The sequence below is a fragment of the Cavia porcellus genome, unplaced genomic scaffold, assembly GCF_034190915.1.
Source record: "Cavia porcellus strain 051 isolate PalLab524CR breed Dunkin Hartley unplaced genomic scaffold, mCavPor4.1 scaffold_7, whole genome shotgun sequence".
Taxonomy (NCBI): domain Eukaryota; kingdom Metazoa; phylum Chordata; class Mammalia; order Rodentia; family Caviidae; genus Cavia; species Cavia porcellus.
Genome location: NW_026947490.1, coordinates 63,557,627 through 63,581,735, shown reverse-complemented (window position 1 = coordinate 63,581,735; position 24,109 = coordinate 63,557,627). Strand labels below are relative to the sequence as shown.

The window sequence follows — 24,109 nt, the reverse complement described above, 5'->3', positions numbered from 1 at the left end:
ATTTGCTGAAGGCACAGACATATGCCAGCTTGTACCCCCTGTTTGAAGTTGGCATGTTGTGGTTGTTCTGACTTGAGCAGGAGCACGTATGTGTCTGTCACCCAGGAGGCCTGTCTAAGAGGCAGGACTGTATGAGGACTTCGTGAACAGGCGAGCCTTAGAGAACCCACATTTGTGTTGGTGGTAAACGCTGTCCCTTTTTTCTCTGACAGATGGATATCTACTGTTCTGATTTTCATGCTGAAAGAGCCGCAAGAGAGAAGCTTCACGAAGAAAAGGAGCAACTGGCTCTGCAGCTGGCGATTTTGCTCAAAGAGAACAATGCTTTCGAAGAGGAAGACAGGTAAAGTCACAAGGCAGAAGGAAGACAGAGCGTGTGACGGGTGGACTGCGGGAGAGGTGGCTTGCCAATTAGGTCTGCTAATCCGAGCCATGTACGTCGCTCTATCCACATGTCATTTGGTCCTGTTCCTGCAGGGTTTGGCTTACAACAAAGTGGGACAGACCTGTTTGTTGCTTTGAAACATGTTGTAAAAACATGCACTGTGGGTCCCAGTGTCCTACCTTGCCATTGTCATGAATGAAATGAGGTTCCTTAGCACCTCATATTCTCTGATGTGTCCTAAAAAAAAAAAACACTTCTAAAATTGCTTCTGACACTGAAAACTTCTGAAATGAGAGTTGCCCCTAAGTTTGTATAACCAGAAGTTGGTGGCTATCCATCCACCTATAGTGTGTGTGTTACTATATAATATTTTAAAACAAGAAAATGCTGACTTGTTACGAAACGTAGATATTGTTGTGCAACTTGATTTATAGATCATTGTGATTTTGTACTCAGTTTTCATATGTGCAGATTTAATTCTTTGACTTAATGTAGAAATAGGCCACTTTTTCTGATCCATTAGCCTATCAGTTAACAGATTGGCTATTCCTAGCAGATTTTATAAAATCTTACTGACTTTCACTACATGGCATCCTAGTGTCGGCAGTATTTAAAAATCAGATTCATTTCCCATTCTGGGTGTTTGAACCTTGGCATGGTAGTACTCTTTTTTTCTCATGCTTCTGTTGACTGTCTCTTGAGGCTGTGGTGTTTCAGAGTTGCAGAGCATCACCTGGAGTGTCCCTTTGATCCCAGCAGGCAGTCCTTGATGGAAATGCAGAGCCGGCATGGGGCGAGAACCAGTGACCCCGACCAGCAGGCCTATCTGGTTCAAAGAGGTGAGTCCCCATCCCACCAAAGAGAGACTCGAAGAAAACTCCCATAACTTTTTACAGAATGGGTTCCATTCCAGGCTACCCCAGATCTAGTACCTGCAGAGTCTTTGCTGAGTTCTGTCTTTCCTCAGACCCCAGTCTCTGCCCTTTCCCACTGAGTTTAGACCAGACCCTCACCCTCGGATCACACTGTAGTCTGCAGTATGAGCCTGCTGAATCATGTGTACCAACTCACCCTAACCCGGCTTACACGTGTTTATTATGTGGTGCCCTTCACGTGGATGCCCTCCCCGGACGCACATTCCTGTCTTGTAGTCTCTTTCCAGTGAACTCAAATGCCACCTATTTTTTTTTTTCCCCTTTTCATTTTTTAAGACAGGGTCTTGTTGTGTAGGTCAGGCTTGTCTTGAACTCACTATGCAGCCCAGACTGGGCTGGAACTTGCAGTGATCTTCCTTCCTCAGTCTCCTGAGTGCTGGGATTGCAGGCACTTATCAATGTACCTGGCTTCATACTTCCCTTTTAAAACCATTTCAGATGGGCATAGCGGCACACATCGGTGATTCCAGCATTCAGGAGGCTGAGGCAAGGAAGCGTGCCCATGTAGTGAGTTCAAGGCTGGCCTGAACTCATAGTGAGACCCTATCCCCAAACAATAAAATGACATAAAACCCCTTTCAAACTTCATCTCCGTGTACTGTCTCTCTCCTGAACTTCCAGAATCCTTGTTCCTCTGCTATCTTATGAGTTTACGTGTTTAAGTATGCATTTAAATACACTGGTTAAGTAATCCCTCCCGAAGTGTGCATATTCTACCTACTACCAGTGTTTCACACATGATGTTAACATTTATTAAGAGTTTCCTATGAGGCACTGTGCTGATATCACTTTATTTGTATCATTTAATTTTATTCTGAAAAAATTCTCAGGTATGTATTATTACATTCTTACAAAAGACAGAAATAAAATTTTATAAGGTTAAATATTCCTAGATCACAAGGCTAGTTAGGGAAAGAATTAGAAATGGAACTCAAAGTTGTTTGACTCTGACTGTTGTACAGCACTACATATGTAATCATTTAATTCTGTAATAAATCCAGATTTCTGTTTCCTGAGTGAAATGGATCGTGACCCTTAGGTGTGGTGCTATATTAGGTAAAATCTGGTTTTAATACTCAAACTGATGTTCTATAGTTAATAACAAGTCACAAAAAGGGTAATACTATCCTTGATTCCAGATTCCAGATATCCTTGATTCCAGGAAAAAACTGAAAGATCAAAGACTAACACAGCTGGAGAAAAAGTTACTGGCAGTGCTACTAAGAAAAGTCTAGGTTTAGGGAGCCATCTTCAGCTTCACAAAATTGGACAGACATTTCCAATCCAAGTCCCTTTTACATGCAGACTGGCTATTAAAGTAGAACCATGGAAGCAGTATTTATATGTACAGGGAACCACTGAGTCTTGAAGAAAGCTCCAAGCATTTTTTTTTTTTTTTTTTTTTTTTTTGCTACTTATCTCTCTCCTTCCCCTCAGTGACCAAAGTTCTCATACAGGGAGAAAAGAAAGTCACAGTAAATATTGGAGGTAGTGATGCAGGTTAAAAATAAAGATAGTGGTACTGCAAAAATAAATAAACAATATATGTATTTTAAGCATAGTATACTTCAGGATACATATGCAAAGAGCACAGGAGCGTGACATAAATACTAGTCTTAGACACTTCTTGGCACCAGTGGGTAAACTCTATTCTTCTCTGGAAGCTGCAGTGACCCAGGTGAGTGCTGCTGGGCATTCTCTTTGACCTGTTTTTAAATGTCCTAGAAGCAGCTGATACCCAATTTCTAGAAGTGCCCTTCAGGGTTGTCTTGGGTCAATAAGGTCAGTTTCTGGGGCTGGGGATTTAGCTCAGCAGCATAAGCGCCTGCCTTGCAAGCCTGTGGTTGTGAGTTCAATCCCTGGTACTGGTAAAAATACAAAAAAAAAAGGAGGTCAGTTTCTTTTTTTTTCTTTTGTCTTTTTCGTTTTTATCGGTACCAGGGATCAAACTCACAACTGCCTGCTTGCAAGGCAGGTGCTTATGCCGTTGAGCTAAATCCCCAGCCCCTAGGAGGTCAGTTTCTTATACCTGGATTTCTTAAGGAAAGATTGTTCTTTGTAACTCTTAAGGCAAATAGTTATTACTACACATTTAAAAAACTGGAGTTTGGATATATGTTTATAATCTTAAAAATCTTTACAAATATAAATTTTTCCTTGATTATCCTATTAAGCTTTTTTGTCATAAAATTTCAAACACAGGACTATCTTAAGTCTTGTTTGTCAGGCATAGTGACACACACCAGTAATCCCAGCATGAAGGGGGGTGAGGCAAGCGGACTGCTGTGTGTTCAAGCCCAGCCTTGAGCTACATAATGAGATCCTGCCTCAAAAAACAAAAACAGAATTCAATTATTATTTTGTTTTTAGTTTTGAAACAAAATTTCCGTGAACAGCAGTTGCTCTTGATGCATCTGTGTATGTTGTCACCGGCAGTCATTTAAGTGGCCCAGAAATAAAGGTGTAAGTCATGGTCGATAGGGGTATGTTGTAGCTCCGACAGGGTACACACATGAGAAACTGAATGCACGCTAATAAAAAGAACAGTGGGGGGGGGAGGGGAAAGGCTGATTATCAAGGGTTGGGAGAGAGGCCCTGAGGAGATGTGTCCCTGGGCTCAGCCTTCAAAGGAGGATTTAGATAAGGCCAGAGAGAAAGGGCAGAGTAGAAATGAGCATGATGGGTCCATAAAGGAAAAGGACTGCTCTCCGGTGGTGAGGAGGCTGGAGGTGGAGGGAACCAAGAACAAGCTGGGGTAGCAGTGCCAGTGCAGCCTCAAGACCTGGACCACAACAGAAAGGAAAGCACGGGTCTGGGCACCAGTGTTCCCAATGAGGAACCAGTAGGGCTGCTGGGGTTCTGCTTGTCACCAGGGCAGGGTTTGGCAAACTGCGGTCCACAGGCCAGACCAGGCCTGGCATCTGTTTTATAAAAAAGACTCAACTAGGTTATAGTCATGCGCTGAACTACATCCTCAGCCTCCCAGCACGTTGGTGTTACAGACATGTGCCACTGCACCTGGCTGTGACAGCAGTTTTATGGCCTGAAAAGCCTTCCTAACATTTACTCTCAAGGCCTTTACGAGAAATGTATGTTGGCCCCTGGTCTCAAGCAGTGAAACCGTTAGAACCGCTTCAGAAACCGTGCTTTTTATGGTGAATGCATACATTCGAAAAATGGTTTTTAGGTGGGGAGGTAATTCTATGGTAGAGTGCTTGCCTAAGAGGCCCTAGGTTCCAGAGCTACCAATTAATTAATTAATTAATGATTTATTAAGAGCAGGCTTCTTTAGATTACTAAACACAAACTCTCCTAATAGGTTTACACATTCAATTCAAATAATGAACTCTGAAGCAGACAACCATATTAAAGGTTACCTTATCCTCCAAAAATCACCTTTTTGATAGCTGAACCAAGCCCTCTGATGAGATTCTGAAAGCACCAAAATGGTTTGCACTGCTCCAGAAAGGTGAGCTCAGATACGCAGGGGCCCGAGGCACTTCACAGGATCGGTTGCAGGTTGTATGGATCTAGGTCCTACTGGAGTCGGGGTCTGTGTCCAGCACTCTGACTTAGGCTTCAGCCTCAGCAAAACTCCAGTGAGTTTTGTTGCTTCTCACCGGAGGTCTTTGGGTGACTTGTGCCTCTTTTTAAGGGGAACCATCTCATCCACGAGGTCTTTTTGCTCCGAGCTGAGTCAGAACTCTTCTCTCAGTTCCACTGAGCACCCACCTCCCCACACTCGTACCTCCCACTCCACTGCCACTGCCACTTCTCTCAGCTGGCTGCCCATCTCAGCAATAGCCTGGCACACAGCGGTCTCCTGCACATTTGGAGGGCTGAGCAAATGAGATGACTGTCAGCTTCTGAGAAGGTTCATGCAGCTCCAGGGGCCTCTCCCATGCCAGCTTGATTTCTCCCTGCACACTGACTCTCTCATTTCTCTCTCTCTGTCTCTCTGTCACACACACACATACACACACACGTGGTGCATTAGTTTTATTAGAATATGTATTCCAAGAAAAAGAGTATGTATTGCCCTGTACCTAGAATTAAAACTACATATTTTTACAGACCTGGAACTTGAAATATGGTTTAAATCCTGAAAGAACAGGGAAGCAAATGTTATGCCTAGAGATTTCTGTTTTTATATGCACATGGTGATAGCTTCCACTGAAGACTAAAGCTTACGTTCATATTCTGCTAGGTACTGATTACAGAGTTTTACCAGTGTTCAAATTCACCAGGTGTTTTTCAAATCAAACAAGCATGCTTGCAAGCTGGAGCTAATGGAAATTTCATTTTCTGCTTGTTCCCAGGAACTGATGATGGGACCTGGCAGGACCAGCAGCCCCGGAGTATTCCGATCCACTCTTGCCCCAAGTGCGGGGAGGTCCTGCCTGACATAGACACCTTACAGATCCACGTCATGGACTGTATCATTTAAGCATCGGGGTGTCATCTCCCGAACTGTTGGTAAATGTCAGGTTTTTTTCCTCCAAGACCTGTACTTTTGTCTTATTTGATTTTCCTCAAATATTTTGCCTCACGATCCTTGTTTCAGGAGAAAGAAAGTATGTCTGTTCTAAAAAAGAAAACTTCATGGATTCCCATGAACTCACAAAATAGAATGCTTAGTTACCACTCTTTGGACACTGAATTCTCTGGTTTTTATGATGTTTGTGCAAACAGATGCACTGTTTGTGCAGTTATGAGCATGGGACAGCCTGACAGAGCTTATGGAATTAGATGGATTTTTTTTTTATCAATTTTTGGTTTTGCTCAGGTTTTCTTTTGTGTTTTGAGACAGGGTCTCACTCTGCATTTCAGGCTGGCATTGAACTCACTATATTGCCCAGACTGGCCTTGAACTTGTGATCCTCCTGCCTCAGCGTCCAGAGTGCTGGGATTACAGGCATGTATCTCCACAGTCAGCTCTGCTGATTGACTGTAAGAACCTTTTGTGAAGGAGAAAAATGAAGTGGTCACAGATTTCATCAGGAAAAAATGTCTTTGAAATATTTTTAAAGTGAATTATATTACTGTATTGTTTTCCTTCATCCATTTAAAATGGATATTTCAGGGTTGTGTGTTTGTGCGTATGTTGTAGGTTTATTGCAGCCCCAATAATTGTACCAAAGTTACATAGCTTTTGTCATCTGAGCACTGTGAGCTTTCAATTAATATCAGGACACAGGAAAAAAATTCCTGGCATACATGACGCCAAGCTCACCTTCTTATCACTGTTCAGTGTTATCTTCAATTTTTTCATGGTATTTACTATAAGTATATGGGCTTGTACAGTAGATAGTTTATTAATTTCTAAAACAAACAGCTGTTTCTTCTTAGCTCAGGTTATATCTTAGCAATGAAAAAAGTAGTTACCACAAAATAAAATTTTGCTTATCAATCTTTTACACTGTTCATATATGATCGACTAATTTCATAGTATGTATTTTCTATATTAAGCTCTTTTAGCTTAATGTATGGATGCTAGTAAGATATATTTTAGTAATTTGATAAATATGAGCAAATTTCTTTAACAGGGGCCAGTATAGGTTGGAATTAGAAGTTGTTCTTGCCAAGAAGGTCGATAGAAAGGAATTTACCATATTTTTTAGGGCTGAATTTGGAAGACTAGCAAGTACTGGACAAACTATAGAAGTAAACAGTATCTTTATGCAACTAGGTTCTAGAACAATGAAAATAGTTCAAGGATCTCTTATCTATCATAATATCTGTCCTAGACAAACTTGATTATACACATATGTCTAAATAGGAATCGAAATAGTTATTCATGCCAGCGAACATACTGAACAAAAGAGTTGTCTTCATGCCTGATTAGCTATCGTCATGCCAAAAAATATACTGTACAAATTCAGTAGTTTAGATACATGTTAGATAATGATTTGCTCACATAGCCCAAGGAAAACACTTGTTAATTTCTAAAATAACATTTTCTTTTAGTTTTTTGAAGTTTGGGAGTTAGAGCCCATGCGAGGTCAGTATTACCACTGAGGTACATACCCAGCTCACTCGCTTCTTTCTTTGTTTCTTTTTTAGTTTTGAGATAAAGTCTCACTAAGTTACCCAGGCTGGACTTAACTTTGCAATTCTCCTGCCTCAGCCTCCTAAGTAGCCAGGATTACAGGTGTATGTCCCCACACCTAGTTTATTTTCACTTATTGTTAATAGTTTCTATATATCTTTTGTTTTACTGTTTTATCTAGATTCCTATAGTACTGTATTCTAAGTAAAGAAGCAAGCCAAATGGAATCACATTTAAGTTATTGAGGGTATCCTTTTATTTTGTTCAAGTAAAATATGCCCAGCAGATCCAAATTTGGAAATAATAACAAGACTGGGCTTACTAAGCCTGTGGCCAGATGATTTGTTTGATAATTAGAAGGATTACAAATGGAAGCAAGTCCATACGGTTGGTTTAAATCACCAACCTGAAGTCCACTGAAGACATAGCTGTATCCCACGCTCACTGCAGCACTGTTCACAGCAGCTCAGCTATAGAAGCAGCCTCAGTGACCACATTATTGGTGATGGATAAAGAAAGTGGATGTGCAGTGAAGTGCTGCTGAGCCTTAGAAAGGCAGGGGGATCTGGGTGTGGGGACACACGCCTGGAATCCCAGCACTTCACAGATAGCAGCAGGGCTGTGAGTTCCAGCTCAGCCTAAGCAACACAGCAACTTAGTGAGATTCTGTGTCAAAACAAAAAAGGATGGGGGATGTATCTCATTGTGAAGGTCTTGGGTTCAACCACACCTACACATACACACGTGTGCATGCGCATACACACACACACACACACACACACACACACATACACGTAATAATGTGGATGAACCTGGAGGTCAGTGTGTTAAGTGTAATAGGCCAGGTGCAGAAAGACTGATGCCCTGTACATGAACTTTCTTGCAAAGAAGTAGGTAGGGCGAAGGGGATGTTGGTCAAGAGCACGATTTCCGATAGGAGGAGTGAGCTTTATAGATCTATTGCACAGAATAGGGACTGTAATAAATACTTTCATTGTTGCTCAGAGGCCAGAACCACCCCTGCAGGCCAGCCCCTGGGAGGGAAATTTCAGGGATGTGACAAATTGCCGGAGGTTTAGCGTTTTCAGACTTGAGAGCCACCAACAGTCTTAATAAGAGAACTTCCACAGGTCTGTAAGCTTTGCCTGTCTGAGGCCTTCCAAGTTTCACATTCAAGACTGGAAAATCACCTGATATATACTTCTGGCAGGCAAGGGGAGAAATACACCCCAGAGCAATCTGTTCTTCTTAACCCTCAAGAAAATCTATTTCACCAGAGCCCCGTTGACCTGGGAGGGGGATCTTTCCCCCCATGCCTGCCTCAGCTTGGCTTCCTCATGCACCTAGAGGGTGAGGCTTTTGAAGGTACCGCCTCAAGCTGCAGGCTCAAGACTATTACAGGACAACAGAAATGCTTCACCTCCCCTCACAGGGGCTCCTGTAGGATATGAAGGGTTACAGGTGAAAACACTGCAGTGTGGGGACCCTATTTAAGCAGTCTCTGTGGAAACTCAAAGGTTGTACGAAAAATAAGGATCAGTGTTGGAATTTTGCCTGTGACACCACAGATAAACAATAAACAGCTTAACTAAGCTTAACTCCTAACCAGGTAAGCACAAAGACTGACTCTAAAGTTAGTTCTGTTTAACTTAGTTCCTTTTACCTATTGCTGTATATTATGTTCAGCTTTTAACAAAAAGATATAAGCCAAAACAAGGCCAAAGAATTCCATTTGAAGAGATCGAGCAGGCATCAGAACCAGACACAACCAAAGGTATCAGCCTGGGAATTTGAAACGACTATGATTAATTCCCTAAGGTTCCTGATAGAAAAAACTGGATAATATGTAAGAGCAGCTGGGTAATGTAAGCAGGGGTTTAAAACTATGAGAAATAATAAAAATAAAACTAGAGGGTTGTGGGGGTAGGGAGGCGTGCAATAAAGGGGAGAAGAATAAATATATAAACCCTAGAATATTGTCAATAGATGTGAAAAATGCCTGTGATGGGCTCATTAAATACACCGAACACTAACAAAGGAAAGAATTCTTGAGTTTAGAGAAATGTCAATAGAAGCATCCAAAACTGAAATAGCAAAGAAAAAGAACAAAAATGACAAAACAGTATCCAAAACAGGACACCTTGAAGAGATGTATCATATTTGTAATTAGAATATCAGAAGAAAAAGGAACAAAAGATGAGAGGAAATGTTTAATAATGGCTGAAAATTTTCAGAAATTAACGACCAAGCAAAAAAAATTACAGAAAATCAAAGATAATGAAAAATACCTTGAAGAAGCCAGATGTAGGGTAGGGGAGATACCAGACCTTGGAAGCAATAAGAGAGTCCTGTAATGTGAAGTAATTAAAATGTTTGTAGAGAAAAACCACTAGTCTAGAAGTCTGTGTAGACATCATCTTCAAAAGTGAACAAGAAGTAGATATTCTCAGGCAAACAACAGTTGAGGGAATTTGTTGATGGTAGATCTACCTGCCTTGCAAGAAATGTTAAAAGAAGTTCCTCAGAGTTAAAGGACATGATTGGCATTGTATAACTGATAATGAGAGGAGAGAAAAGTGCTCAATTAAAACTAGCAAGGGGCCAGAAAAAACACTAAAGAGAAAGCAGTACTTGGGAAGAAATCTATAGCACTGAATGTGTATAATGTACAGGAAAGTAGGAAGATCTACAGTTCGTAAAACAAGTTTCCACTTAGGAAGCTAGAAAAAAGATAGCACATGGAATGCAAATTACTCAAAAGGAAACAAAAGTGGGCCTGGTGGTGCCTACCTGTAATCACAGTACTCTGCAAGAGGATCATCACAAATTCAAGGCAGCCCAAACTGTAAAGAGAGACCCCATCTCAACACACAAAACCAAATATACAAAAAAGGGTAGAAATAAAAATTAGAGTAGAAAATCACCGAAACCAAAGCCTGGCTTGTTAAAATGATCAGTAATTGATAAATCTCAGCTTAACTAAAACAGAAGATACAAATTACAAATGCTAACATACCACCAGAGAATAATTACCACTTGAAAATTTAAAACAGTACTTCTTACATTAGCACCAAAAAAATTAAAGACTTAGGTATAAATCTAGTAAAATGTATACACGTATGAGGAAAACACAAAACTCTTAATGATGAAATAAAGAAGATCTAATAAACAGAGAGATACTTCATGGTCATGGATAGGATGGTTCAATAGTCCCAAGATGTCAGTTCTTCCAAGTTGATCTTTACGTTCAATGTAATAATCCCCAATTAAAAAAATAACTACTCAAGAGGCTGAGGCAGGAGGATCATTGCAAGTCTGAGACCAGCCTGGACTACAAAGTGAGCTCAAGGTTAGTTTGAACTGATCCTATCTCAGAAAGACAAAAAAAAAAAAAAGCAAGTATTTAGAGGTGTCAAAAAAAGCAACTCTTAAAGTTTATAGGAAGAGGCAAAGGACCTAAAATCTAAAATGGCCGATGGACGACTGCAGGGCAAAGGACCGATGCTACCAACTTCAGGACTTTCTACAGCACTGTAATTAAGACACTCTGGAAATGGCAACAGATAGGTGGCACAAAGAGACTTCTGAAATGGATCCACACAACTCACTTAATCTTGGTTTTGCTGGTAGTGGGAGCTGAACCCAGGGCCTCTGCATTGAGCTATGTCTCTAACCCATTTTTTAGATTTTTATTTTAAGACAGAGTCCCACTGAATTGTTACATTGCCCAGACTGGACTCAAACTTATGATCCTCATGCCTCAGACTCCCAAAGTGCTGAGATTATAAGTTTGCACCACCACACCTAGCTTTAATTAATCTTCAAAACAGGAGAAAATAGAGTTTCATGGAGAAGGAATTTTCAATAGTCCTTAGACATACTCATGCAAAAAATAATCTAGACATTGATAAATATAAAGCCCCAGATGGGGAGAAAATCTGCATAGAACTCTGTATCCAAAATATTGCCCTCCCCAAATACTCTTCAAATTTAGTAAACAATTTGATTTCAAAATGGGCAAGAATTAGCCGGGCGTGGTGGCACATGCCTATAATCCCAGCACTCAGAAGGCCGAGAAAGGAGGATTGTTTCAAATTTGAGGCTCAAGGCCAGCGTGAATGCATAGTGAGACCCTGTGTCAAAAAGACCAAAAAAAAAAAAAAAAAAAAAAAAAAGTGGGCAAGAACACTGAAAAATACCTCACCAAACAAGGTATAGTATCACAGTTGGGAAAGATACCCCAATTGGGTGGCATTAGGCACTGTAAATCAAAACACATTACACACTGGTTAGAATGGCTAAAGTTGAAAACACTAAGAACACAGCAGGCAAGGCTGTGCAGGAACTAGCATTCATTGCTTATCGCAAGGCAGAATGTTACAGCAAGATGCTTTGGCAGTACCTTACAAAATGAAGCCGATTCTTACCTTCCAACCTAGCATTCACACTCCTTGGTACTGTATTTACCCAAGTGCACTGACTCACAACCACACGAAACCTGCCTAGGAACCCTTATATTGTGCATGTAGCTGCCAAAACCTGGAAGCAACCAGTGTTCTTCAGCAGGAGAGTGGACAGGCATTCATGCTGCAGCCGTGGATGGATATTATTCAGTAAGAAAAATTAGCTAGGCCATGAAGGAGCCATGTATGCACACTGGTAAGTGAAAGGGGCATTTTGAAAAGGCTGCTTGCCGTATGATTACAAGTACCTGACACACTGGGAAAACTGGAGATGGTGAAAGGATCAGTGGTTGCCAGAGGCTGGGGGAGGAAAAGATGAGCCCTAGGAGACTTATAGTGCAGTAAGTTTATTCTGTATGATATTATAATCGTACATACATTCATCAAAGCCCACAGCACTGCACATCACAAAGTGATGTAACCTTAATGTAACCTGTGGACTGTAGTTGATATATCAGCAGTGGTTTACCAATTGTGATAACTCTCCTGCACTGATGCAAGATGTCCATAATAAGATGTTTGAAGTAATCACCGCATGGCTGTTGCTGGGTGTGATGACACATGTCTATAATCCCAACATTGTGGAGGCTGAGGCAAGAGGATCATGAGTTTAAAACCAGCCTGGTTTTACCAACTTCAAGGCCAATCTAGACCACATAATGAGACCATGTATCCCACAAAAATCCTGGGCTAAAATATCCATATGAAAGGGATTGCTTATATTGAAAACTCAAGTTTATTATGCTGTTATTAATTCAGTGGCGGATAGCTGAATAGGACAGCCAGTTTCAGCCTTTAGGAGTCAGTAAATGAATCAGTATTCCTATGTTTTAATGGAAAACAGAAGGTGCCAAAATTGCTTTGCTGTGAAAGGCAAGCAAAGTTCATTTTAGTACCTTTGGTACCTTTTGACTTAGATACTTAATCCCTTAAAATTACTGAAATACTAGTATGTATTCTCGGGAAAATGTTAGTCATCCACTGAATAATTTTTGTCCAGCTAAGAAATCATAAACATAAAGGATAATATAAAATACTGATTCAGAACCTTTCAGTGGACTGACAGACTCATGTAGCCACTTTTCCCTTTAAATACATGGAGCTATAATTAAGGGGGAGAGTTATTTCACATACATAAAATATATATTATAGCTATAACTCACAAAGCAAATTAAGAAATATGCTGAGCATTCTTAGGGATTAACTGAAACCAGGCTTTTTTATTGACTTCCCTTGTAAAATGTCAATTGAAGTAACTAGGTGGAAGGTCTTACCCTGCTATTGGAAGTAATCACTGGATTTGTGGAAGAGCAATAAACATCTGTTTGAACAACAAAGACAATATGCTGTTATGAAAATTAAGGAAAATGGTTTTCTTTTGTCTCAGAAGGGTCACACGCCTTTCACAGTTGCCTCTGAGCAAGGATTACATTTTTCTCAATAAAGAGTCTCTGATCAGTTGTACAAGTTCCAGGTAAGAGTCCAGAAAGTTCTGCACCACAGAACACAGAATGCATGAAGTCAGATGTACGCAGATGCTTACAGGGAGGTGGGGGGAGCAGGTTACAGAAACCAGGTTATTACATCTTCTAGACCTGCCTTTGAATTCAGTTGCCTCCTCTGGTCTGAGGATAGAAGAATTGGTTTAATCATCTGGTGCCTCCAGTGAAAATACCCAAAGATATTCTGCTTCTCCAGGCTCTATTTAGAACTACACTAACCAAATGTTGAAACAACACTTGAAGTTCTGACTTAGTAGTCCCCTGGCTTCAGTCACAAATGCAAAATCACCTCTGGGACTGATCCAAAGTAAGTTCCTCACACTTTTAGCTCCTCCTATGGTTCTGCCTAGTCTCCTCGGTCTTGCCACCATGTCTTCCTCTCTTTATCCCTCCAGAGGTAGATTTTCTTTGATCAATTACCAGTGCAAACAGGTTTCCCTTCATAATGTGTTTCCCACTTGTCCTGTTCCCTCTTATAGACTAGAACTCCTACTACCTTCCAAGAGGCTTTTCAACCCCTAGTTGCTTGCATATTCAGTTCCTGACCTCCCCGCTTTGTGAGGTTCTTACAGAATAAGGGCACCTCGTGGCAAGTCTTATGTCCAAGACCAGTCTAGACCTTTCAGAAACACCGACTTGAAATTCTTAGCCCAGGGAGTCCACAGGAGCTCCACAAAGGACAGGCCTTGGCTGTCCACAGAGGCTGGCCTCAGCTTAGTGAAGAATGCGAGCTGATCAGGTGACTGAAGTCATTCCAGGCAGGGCAGTCTGCATATGCAAAGCCTCTGAGGCAAGTGGAATACTGGAGGAAGTGGAAATGGTCTGCTGTGGCTAGGGGAAAGGCCAGAGTAGAGAGTAGTAGAATCTTTTTTTGGAACCAGGGTGGGGTGGGGTGGGGTGGGGATCAAACTCATGACCTAGCACTTGCCAGCAGATGCTTATGTCGCAAAGCTAAATCCCTGGCCCCAGCAATATTATCGTACATGAAATATAGCTGTAACTAAATAGTGTCTGCAAGGGACAAAAAAACTCTAGTGGTAATTTGGTCCATTAAATTTTTCTGCTTTGAAGTCTTTGAAATTGCATATAAGATAAATATCCTGCGTTTATTTGCATTTAGAAACTGTTACTAGAATTGTGTACAAATACTTTAAAATGCAAGTACTTAATGTAATCTGAATTTTACTAAAAAAAAGTTCAGTGAAAAATATAGCCATCTTATAAGTTATCACGCACTCTGACACCACTTCTGATTCTTAAAGTCTACGGACCATAAGCTACTCTCGGAATAGTGGTTTCTGAATCAAAGATTGTCATCCATAGCCTCATTGTATAGGTGGCACGCAAAGGTTTAAGAATAGAATTTTTTTGCTGAATTTTGAGTCTAAACATCTCAAGTGGACACCAGACAAGAAAATTAAGTGTGATAATCAAGCAGTTTGTTGAGGTGTCTATCATCACTTACCTCACAGGACAGTTTTGAGGGCACCTTTAAGTAGCGTTTGGAAAATATCCAGGCTTCTCTACCTCCTTGTTACCCACCACCTCATAGAAAATTTTTAAAATTTTTTTCTATTTTAAAGAGATTAAGACGAAAGAGGGCATAACAGCAGATCAGATCAGAACAATGCAAGCAACGCGGCATTTTACCACAAGACAACCATAATTAACAGTAACTCCCATGTCTCTTTCTTTGAAATAGCTGAGCATAGCTTCATATATGATAGTATCTAACATAACAAAACAGTATAAAACCATTCAAGAGAATGAAAGCATTACAGGGCTTTAAGAATTAAATAGCAGAGAACGAACAATGGCTACTATATTACCTCATTTTCCATAGAAAATTTGTTTATACTGTGAGAGTTGACCCCCCTGTTATAACCCCCTCCCCGAGTTATAAAAAGCAGCAAAGAATGTTTCACTCCCTAACTCCCCAGAGCGGGGAATGAAAGGGTTAACTCCCTAACTCCCCAGAGCGGGGAATAAAAGGGTTAACTCCCTAACTCCCCAGAGCTATCAGAGCAGAGCAGAAAGAAATGTCTAACTCCCCAGAGCTATCAGAGCAGAAAAAAAAAAGAAATAATGCACCTGCAAGGTTGTTCTGTCTCAACGAGATAAGTAAGACAAGTAACTGTTCTGTTCTGGGCACATAGTGACTGGGCTAGGACCCCCAGTCTCCATGGTTACTCAACCCCAAACCCCTCCAATCAATTTCTGCCAAATCCTATGCTGCTCAAAATTAATCAATGCGATTTGCTTCTGTAAACTTGCTTGCCTCCCGCTTGTACCCTTAAAAACCCTACACAAATTCCCCTCGGAGCCCTCCGCACTTGTTTGCCTGGGGGACCCCATGCGCATGGAAATAAACTTTTTTCCCTCACCAAGAGTTGAGTCCTTGGGGTCTCTTTCCCTGCGGCGTCGGCCCTAACAATACTATTACACATAATATCCAATAAGATATAACATGATAGAACCAAAGGAAACAGAAAAACAAAAGCATAGCCGGACTTCAGAGTAAGATGATACTAATTCAGCTCTCACCTCATAGAAATTTAAAAATGAGGCTCAAAAGGACTAAATAATAGTCCTGGAAAGGGTCAGGAATTGAGTTTCAACCGCAGATAAGGACGCCCCTAATTAGAAGTCTTAAACTTCCTAGCGCTGGGAGGCGCCACGCGCTCTAGTTTATCTAGAGGCTCGTCGACCGGAAGTTCTCTTGCCCTCAACAAAGATGGCGCGCGACGAAGCGAGCCAATCAGATTGCTCGCTATAGGGACCTGGCTTCGTTTTCTCCGCCCGCTTGGCGCCTCCGAGGACGCTGGCGCAGCCAACGGTGAGGTCCGCCTGCCGCGTGCGTCTGACGACAGACGAAGGGGGCGGAGTCTGGTTAGAATTTTGGCGGGTTAGGCTGCTGGCCGGGAGGCTGTTTCTGCACCCGGTGAGAAGCGCGGGTTCTGGGCGTGTGGGGGGCTCTGGCGTGGCTGTGAGAGGATGTGAAATAGGCAGAGGGCGAGAGGCGCAGAGCCCTGGAAGGCTGGATGGGGAGATCGGAGCCCGGAGGCAGCCAGGGCGATCTCCGGAAGCAGCCGGGCGGCCCGGGCCGGGTGCCTGGTGAGGGAGGCGCGGTGGCGCGGTGGCGCGGGTGCTGGAGCACTGCGGGGTCATCTGCGTAAGAATCCAGTGTTTTTCCTTTCATCTTTTGAGAACACTTGTCAGATGCGTGCTGACTGGACTTCTTCCATTCCTTGGATTCGTGAAGTGCTAATCACCATTGAATGCTCACCCTCCTTACTGGGCTCCGAGCTCACCTCCGCGCCCTCGAGTCTGTCACTCTATAGAGGACAGCAGATAACAGAGTAATTGGTAGTGGACGCTGAGCAGTAAGGCAGGGGAAGGGGCCTCCACGTAAAAGACGACTGGACAGGCTTAGAAAATGGAAGACACCGGGAGTGCTGGCGCGCGCCTGTAATCCCAGCTCTCGGGAGGCTGAGGCAGGAGGCAGGAGGATCTCCTTCGAGGCCAGCCTGGGCTACACTGGAGGGTTCAAGGGCAGCCTGCACTACATTCTGAGACCCTATCTTAAAAAGTGGGAGGTAGGAGACACAGAAGAATGAGGGGCTCCGGAGAGTTTCTTGTGCTAGTTGCTTGACGCCTGAAAGCAGCGAAGTGGTTCAAGAAGCAGAAAGCAGGCTAGTCAGGCTGGAGCAAGTTTAGGAGATGCTGGAGCTGGGTAGGGTGGAACAGACCAAAATACGCATAAGCCTCTCAGGCGTTATTTTAGGGCAATAGAAAAGCTTAGAGAATTCACTAACTGAAATACCATGCTCTGATATGTGTTTTTAAAGGGTTACAGGGAAGGAAAGAGTGCTGTATCTCTAAGCACGTGCAGTAGACTGCAGGTGTGCAGTGAGGAAGCCAACGCAGCCATCCACAGAGGCCTGTATTGGCAGTGAGTCAGAGAGAAGGGGCCAACTTAAATAGTGTTATATCTTAGAGCAAGAGCAAGAAAGCACAGGTTTGTTGGGGGGAGGCGCTGATTGTAAAAATAAAGTTTGCCCCTAACCCTCAAACGGATGATTCCCCAGTGAATAATAGTGTGGTACCAATGATGGGATCCTTGGAAATGTTGGATAAATAAAAAGAAACACTTAATTGATCCAACATTGAATTTAGCAGTCATTAGAGTACATGTAGGTTAAATAATCTTGCGATTTTAAAGGTCAATTCAGTGAAAAAAAGGAACATAGAATGATTGGGATTTAGTGGGGGTTTTTTTGTTTGTTTGTTTGTTTGTTGTTTTTGTCTTTTTGAGTTAGGGTCTGCTGTGCAGTTCAAGCTGGCTTTGAGCTCACATTGTAGCCCAGGCTGGTCTCGAACTTAAAAAGATCCTCCTGCCTCAGCATCGTGAGTGCTGGGATTGTTTGGGCTTTGGTTTTAATTAGCTATGTGAAGTTTTCCTCTGCACCTTGCTAGCTAATGTTGAATTAAAATCTGCCCAAGGCTGGAGCTATTTTTATAGCACACTAAGCTGCTATAGATTCGGTAGAGTTCAGATGCATTTTAATAAATAAAATAGGATAAGAGCTCTAATATTTAGAGCAGTCCCAAAAGTTTTCATCCCTGGTTTGTCTCCTCTGTGTAATCCGGCATTGTATGAACTGTGTTTCAGCTGAGTTTTGTGAACAGTGTAGGGACAAGAAAAGAGGGCCACTTAGGAGCTAGAAGGGAGGTGTGCTGGCCAAGAACAAGAGAGGAAATTGTCAGAATCTAGATGAATCTTACCATTAGAGCCCATAGGATTTATGGGATTCTTGATTTGCTGAATGTGCATCATGAGACAAAAGAAAGACTCAGGGTGACTTCCCTAATGTTCTTCCCTGCAGCTGCTGAGATTTGACACTTTCATCTCCTGAGCACCTAATCCTCCTTCAGAGTCCCTGGACACAGCTCTTACTGTGATGATGGATGGTAAGGCCTGGCCATTTTCTTTTTCTCTTTTGTTTCATGGAACAGTAGCCTTTTACCCACACATTTGTATTGGGAAATAGTGGAAGTGCGGTTCTTTCCTAATACTATGAGCCGGCATGTACCTAAAATGTCAAGCACTGCTCTAAGGTTCTTCTATATGTTAACTGGGTTAATCCTTACGGCTACCATATTTTAGACACAGGAAATCAGGGATGTTTAGTGTCCTATCCTTGGTCAAACTGTCACAGTAGGGATTTGAACAAAGCAGTCTTGACCTCAACTCATTTGATGGGGACATCTGTTGAAGTGGTTTTAGTCTAGCTCTAATTTAAGTTCTAGTCCTTTCTAATTAGGTTTGTTTTTCAGGAATGTGTACATAATGTCCGGTAAAGAGATACTGCTTTAATCAGCAAAACTTAGCCTGGAGCAGCACAAAAATGATTGTGTTTGTTGTAAAGGGACCTTTACAAGGAAAACACATTATTTTTCTGTTTGTATAATTGAGTCCATTGTCTATATTGAGATTTTTTTAAAAGTCAAGTTTAATACACTGTTACCCGTTAAAAATGTTAAATCACCTGGGCGTGGTGACATGCCTGTAATTCTAGCACTTGGGAAGCCGAGACAGGATCGCTGCAAGTCCAAGGCCAGCCTGGGCTGTATAGTGAGTTTAAGGCCAGCCTGCATTATAAGGCAAGACCCAGTCTCAAAAAAGCCAAAAAAAAAAAAAAGTAAAATCAAATGTTGAAATTCATTATACTGTGTTATACATGAAACTGGCCACTCTATAATATAATGGTAGTTTCCTGTTTCCTAAAATTATCAAACTGCCCACAGGATAGTTTGTGTGATACAAAATATAACTTTTATCTATGAGACGGACACTGAAGGGCCATGGATTTAGCTCACAGCATAACCGCCTGCCTTGCAAGTGCATGGTCGTGAGTTCGATTCCCTGGTACCAAAAAAAAAAAAAAAACAAAACCCAACAGATGAAATAAATACATGGGTATGTGCTGTCTTAAGAAATCATGGTATCTAGTTGGAAAATCTCATTTGTTTGGTGTGCACTCTCACAATTTAGCCAATATACAGGAAATATAAAAGTTCATTATTTAATATCGTTCCTGCTTTCATTTTTGTAAAGGGAGCAAGATAATAATGAAAATGTTTTTAAAAGCCAAAACTCAAAAAAACAAACAAAAAACTGCCTTGCCAGCTAGTTGGTAAGATGACAGACACTAGAATGATTATATACTGATGGGAAGGTTCCAGAAAAAGAGGAAAAATTGATGATGCAGAAGACTTGGGTAGTTTATGGTGACGTCTTTGAGGTGCTGAACTCAGGAGAGGGATCCAACATGTAAACGGTGGAACTGGCTCTAAATGAGACTGAGCGCTTTGTTGCATGGGAGGGAAAGCTAAGAATATGTGTTTAGATTTCGTAGTGAAAGATGAGGGAGATGACTGCTTCTGGGTTTTTTGTCTGTGTTCTTTTTCTGTAAGATACAAGCTCCTGGGAATAAACAGGGAGGAGGAGGGGCAGAGGGCTTGATAAGAGACCCTGTTAAGTATAGAATGGAAGCAAACATGCAGGAAGTGTAGGGGTTTTGGTCTGTGTTGGATGCTTGTTTTCGGCGTGCTTAAATTTAAAGTTCAGCGAATAGCTTGGCAGCGGGTCTTTCTGCAGTAACGTGCACTGGCTGGGGTGCTAGTGTGGAAATGGCAGTTGGTTGGATTTAATCAGGGTCAGGTTTTGTCAGGAACCATGACAGCAGGAGAGCGACGCAGGGACTTTAGAGTCTTTGGAAAGCAATGACTGTGATGATTTGACCCAAAGTGAGGATGTGAGGAGCATCGAGAGTGGGTCACAAAATCCTTGTAGGGAGTCAGTGGGTCGGACACCTTCATCATGTTGCAGAAATACTGTGTGGGATTCTGGAGTGAGTGGGCTGGAAGGATAGGATGTGGGAGTCAGAGGGATGCTTGAAATCAAGAGCACTGATTGGTGCACGGCTATACTTTTATTATGATTGACAAACAACGCCTTTAGCAGTGTGTGGCTAAGATGGTGAGGACAGAATCACTGAAGGAGACTGAGTTGTTGGGTGATCATCCTTAGGAATACTAAAGTGCCTGAGTCTGGTGGTGGCAGTTGTTTCAAAAAAAAATTTTTTTTTTCCTGGTATCAAGAAACAATCTTAGGACTTGGCCCTTGCCAGGCAGGCACTGTGCCGCTGAGCTATATCCTCGACGGGTGGTAGCAGCTAGAGATGGAGAAGGTGGACCACTGAGGGGCAGGCCTGAGGGACATAAGTAGATGACACCCACCAGCAGGAGTTCTTAATGGCAAAATCTGGGGCCGCAAACATCAGAGAAGCAGCGACCTTAAAGAAGGGTACATGGTCCCAAAGAGACAGCAGTAAGCACCGAAGACATCAGGACCCTGAAGTTGATCCATAGATACAGTTATTACACGGACAGCATGCGTGGAACAGTACTGGAGACATGGCAATGTGAGAGGTGAATAACTTTCACTCAGGGACAGCCAGATTTCTGTTGAGGATGCAGGAAAACTTGCCAGTAGTAGGTTATGAATTCCAGAGAGTGGATCCCCAGAATTTGGGAACAAAGAAGCAGGAAGATGGGGTCAGCAGAACATAAGGATGGATGAGTTTTGGTGTTCCCCAAAGTAAGCAGGGGTGGGCAGCATCACAGGATGAGCTCTGGTGGGTTTGAGGTAGGAGATGGTGGGGTCACTAGGCAGTGTTTCCACCTGTGGCTTCCCTTGCGGGCCAAGGCTTCTAGGGGTGCACTGTCTATAGCAGCCTTAGGAATGAAAGCTATTGGAGGCCTCTTAGCTGCTACTTGCAAGATTATAGCAACCTCTGGAGCGAAGGGAGCTGGGATGGTGTCTTCTCTCTTGTTTGCTTGTTTGTTTGAGACAGAGTCTCAACGTGCAGTTCAGACTTGCCTTGAGCTATGTAGTCCAGGTTGGTTCTTCTATCTCAGCCTCCCATGGCAAAAACGTTCCAGGGGAACGTTGCTCAAATTCGGGGAGAGGGCATGAGCCATGAAAATAAACAAATGAGCTGGGTGTGGTGGCAGATGCCACAAATAGCTATGTGCCACCGCGCTTGGTAATAATAGTCTTTTTTCACTAAACAACGTGAACTAATTGTTATATAACATCTAACTGTAAGGGTTAGGTTTATCCTTTGTTCTGGGCCAGGGATAGTGAAGCCTTTAGTGCTTTCACTGATGTAGACAGCCCACTGCTGATACAGACAGCCACCACTGTTCTGGACCTTCAGCCTGGCTCTCAGTTCACTTTCTTCTGCTGAGGGAGTAGGATGGTGGGAAGGACTTGGTTTGCTGATCTGGTAGATAGGTTTCGTTAGTGACCTGCTCCATCCGCTGACCCTGAACAAGCTCTTACTCTCTCAGGCTCTAGCCCTTTTCTTTCAGTTGAGGGAATGGATCAGATACCCTTAACATTTACATTAAATACCTGATCCTATAGGGGAATGTTTGGGGAGAGGGCATGAGCCACGAAAATAAACAAATGAGGAGGGTGTGGTGGCAGATGCCTATAATCCTGGCACAGCCAAGGCTGAGCAGAAGAATCCTAAATTCCAGCTGAGCCTGGGCAGTTTAGCAAGACTATGTTGCTAGGGATGTAGCTCACTGGGTGCAATCCTGGTGGTCCTGATGGTAGGGTTGGGGAGAAGTGAAACAAGAAATCTTCAGTAAACATAAGCAACATTTGCCTTCAATAATGAATCAAGAAAAGCCGACCAAAACAGTGAGATGCTTTTGAAAATCATTTTGGCAAAAAATCTTAAGATATTGGTGAGGAGAAATACTTGGTAATAGTGCTGGTGAGAGTACTAACACCAGAACAATTTGGGAACATCTGATGAAATTGACAGTGGGCACAGTGTACCCAGCGATGCAGCAAGTCAGAGGATGAACACACGATCGTAGCATTCTTAGTAGTGGGAAAAAGTTGAAAGTAGCCCGTATGTCCTTTACTGGAAAATGGTGCAGTGTTAGTATAGAATATGAAGCCAGGTCTCTGCCTATAATCCCAGTACTCAGGAGGCTGAGGCAGCAGGATTGTCACAAGTTCAAGACAAGCCTGAACTACATAGTGAGACCCTGTCTCAAAAAAGAAAGAAATTATGGACTGTAATATAGTAATTAAAAGAAGTAAACTAGAATTAGATGTTGCAATTTGGGTTAATTTTGCAAACTGTGTTGAATGACCAATGGGTACAGAATATTACAGCGCAGAGTTTTTAATATAAATATATCTAAAGCTGCCTGATACTGTGACTACTTATACATTCATGTTAATGGCTAATTCTGGGTGATGCAGTATGAGAGCTTTTGCATACCTTTTTATCTTTAGAAAGAAGTCTCAGCAGCGTGATGACACACATCTGCCAAGGCACAAGGGTCCTAAGTTTAAATCCAGCCTGTGCAGCTTAGTGAGACCTTGTCTCAAAAGAATATTTTTAAAAAGATTTGGGTGCATAGCTCAGTGTTCTGTGGGTTCTATCATCTGTACCAAAAAAAGTAAATAAGCAAGAAAATATTTTGAACTTAAAAAAAGCTTTGGACATTTAGAAGGATGAAGGATTCTGCACAGCTAGGGCCTCAGTCTGCCTGCAGTCCTTCCTTCACTAGTTGACTCTTACCAGAAGTCTACATGTGAGAAGTTAGCCATTAATTAAGACAGCGGAAGTGGAAAGTCCAGCCCAGTGTCTGACTGCCTTTTTAACAGTTCCAGCTGAGGAGGGTCGCCTCAGAATCTGCAGCTTGAAGAGGAGACGCAGGTCGTGGAGATGTCCAAATACGCCTTTATTCTCCGCTGCCCCACCAACCATGTCCTCAGCTGTGCAGGCCCAGGCATTCCTCATGGCAGTCTGCTTCACCCCAAAATACACAACAGCACAGTGGCCATGTGCCAGTCATGGCTGGGTTACATCGGGCTTTACAGAGAGGCGTGAGGTGCATTGCACTGAAATCCTGCTGACTTGGACTTAATGTCTACTGAGAATTATCTCCTGCCCCCAACATATCAAAGTATAGCCATCTTAGGCTTTGTTTTTCCTTACACCCACCCTCCACCCCCTTCAGGCTGAGAAGTGTGAGTTATAGTGGGTACACAGGCCCACAGGGCCCACCCTTGTGCCCACACGTCATAACAGCAATGCTAGGAGGACTCCGTGTAAGCCGTCATCGAGTCTCTTGCCATGGACACAGGTCACTTTTGAAGGCCAGGCTGGGACACAAGCTCAGCTAGCCCAAGGCTGGGAGCCAAATTAGCTTCCCAGCTCTTTGCAGGTGTCACATCAAATCCCTTTACATGGGTCCAGGGTCCTTGGAGAGGATCTAAACACAGGACAGGGGCTTTTTCCTGTTGGGCTGGCCCTGCCCTGCCGTCTCACAGGGAATGGAAAATGGCTCTCTCAAGGCAAACTGCTTCTTTCTTGTGGTCTTTAGTGCAGTACAGAAACTGTTAAACTGTACAAGTGTCCCTGCTGGCCTCTCTATAGGCTCACCACTGACCACGCCCTGGCCTGTCCAGTTTATCCGTTTACCCTCTTCTGTGGCCTCTGATAGGTTTTGGCCCCACATGGACTGATGGCCAACCAGCCACCTGGGGTCCTTTACATAGAAAGCTGTAGTGTCAGGCTGTCAGTACTGTGGTAAGAGGTCCTTTTCCTGGAGGGTCATCACCTACCTGACCCCCAGCTTGGCCCACTGACCTCTCTTGTCTGATACCAGCATTACAC

The 24,109-nt window shown here is 42.7% G+C and overlaps 2 protein-coding genes across 5 annotated transcripts in view; both read left to right on the top strand.

The window, feature by feature from the left end:
* The window catches only part of Optn (optineurin), a 43,431-nt gene extending 36,696 nt beyond the window's left edge, over positions 1-6,735 (top strand). The window contains exons 12-15 of one of the 4 annotated variants that reach the window (XM_063253719.1): positions 213-343; positions 1,142-1,224; positions 5,640-5,796; positions 6,151-6,735. In XM_063253719.1, coding sequence (XP_063109789.1) covers positions 213-343; positions 1,142-1,224; positions 5,640-5,767 — 342 coding nt within the window. In that variant the 3' untranslated portion in view covers positions 5,768-5,796; positions 6,151-6,735. Of the gene's footprint in view, positions 1-212; positions 344-1,141; positions 1,225-5,639 lie in introns of all 4 variants that reach the window. The other 3 variants (XM_063253720.1, XM_063253721.1, XM_063253722.1) reach the window with 3 other exon arrangements.
* Positions 6,736-16,173: 9,438 nt separating this feature from the next.
* Mcm10 (minichromosome maintenance 10 replication initiation factor) overlaps positions 16,174-24,109 on the top strand; it is a 34,482-nt gene continuing 26,546 nt past the window's right edge. Inside the window, exons 1-2 of the mRNA XM_013151271.3 lie at positions 16,174-16,275; positions 18,221-18,305. Coding sequence (XP_013006725.1) covers positions 18,296-18,305 — 10 coding nt within the window. The 5' untranslated portion in view covers positions 16,174-16,275; positions 18,221-18,295. The remainder of the gene's footprint in view (positions 16,276-18,220; positions 18,306-24,109) is intronic.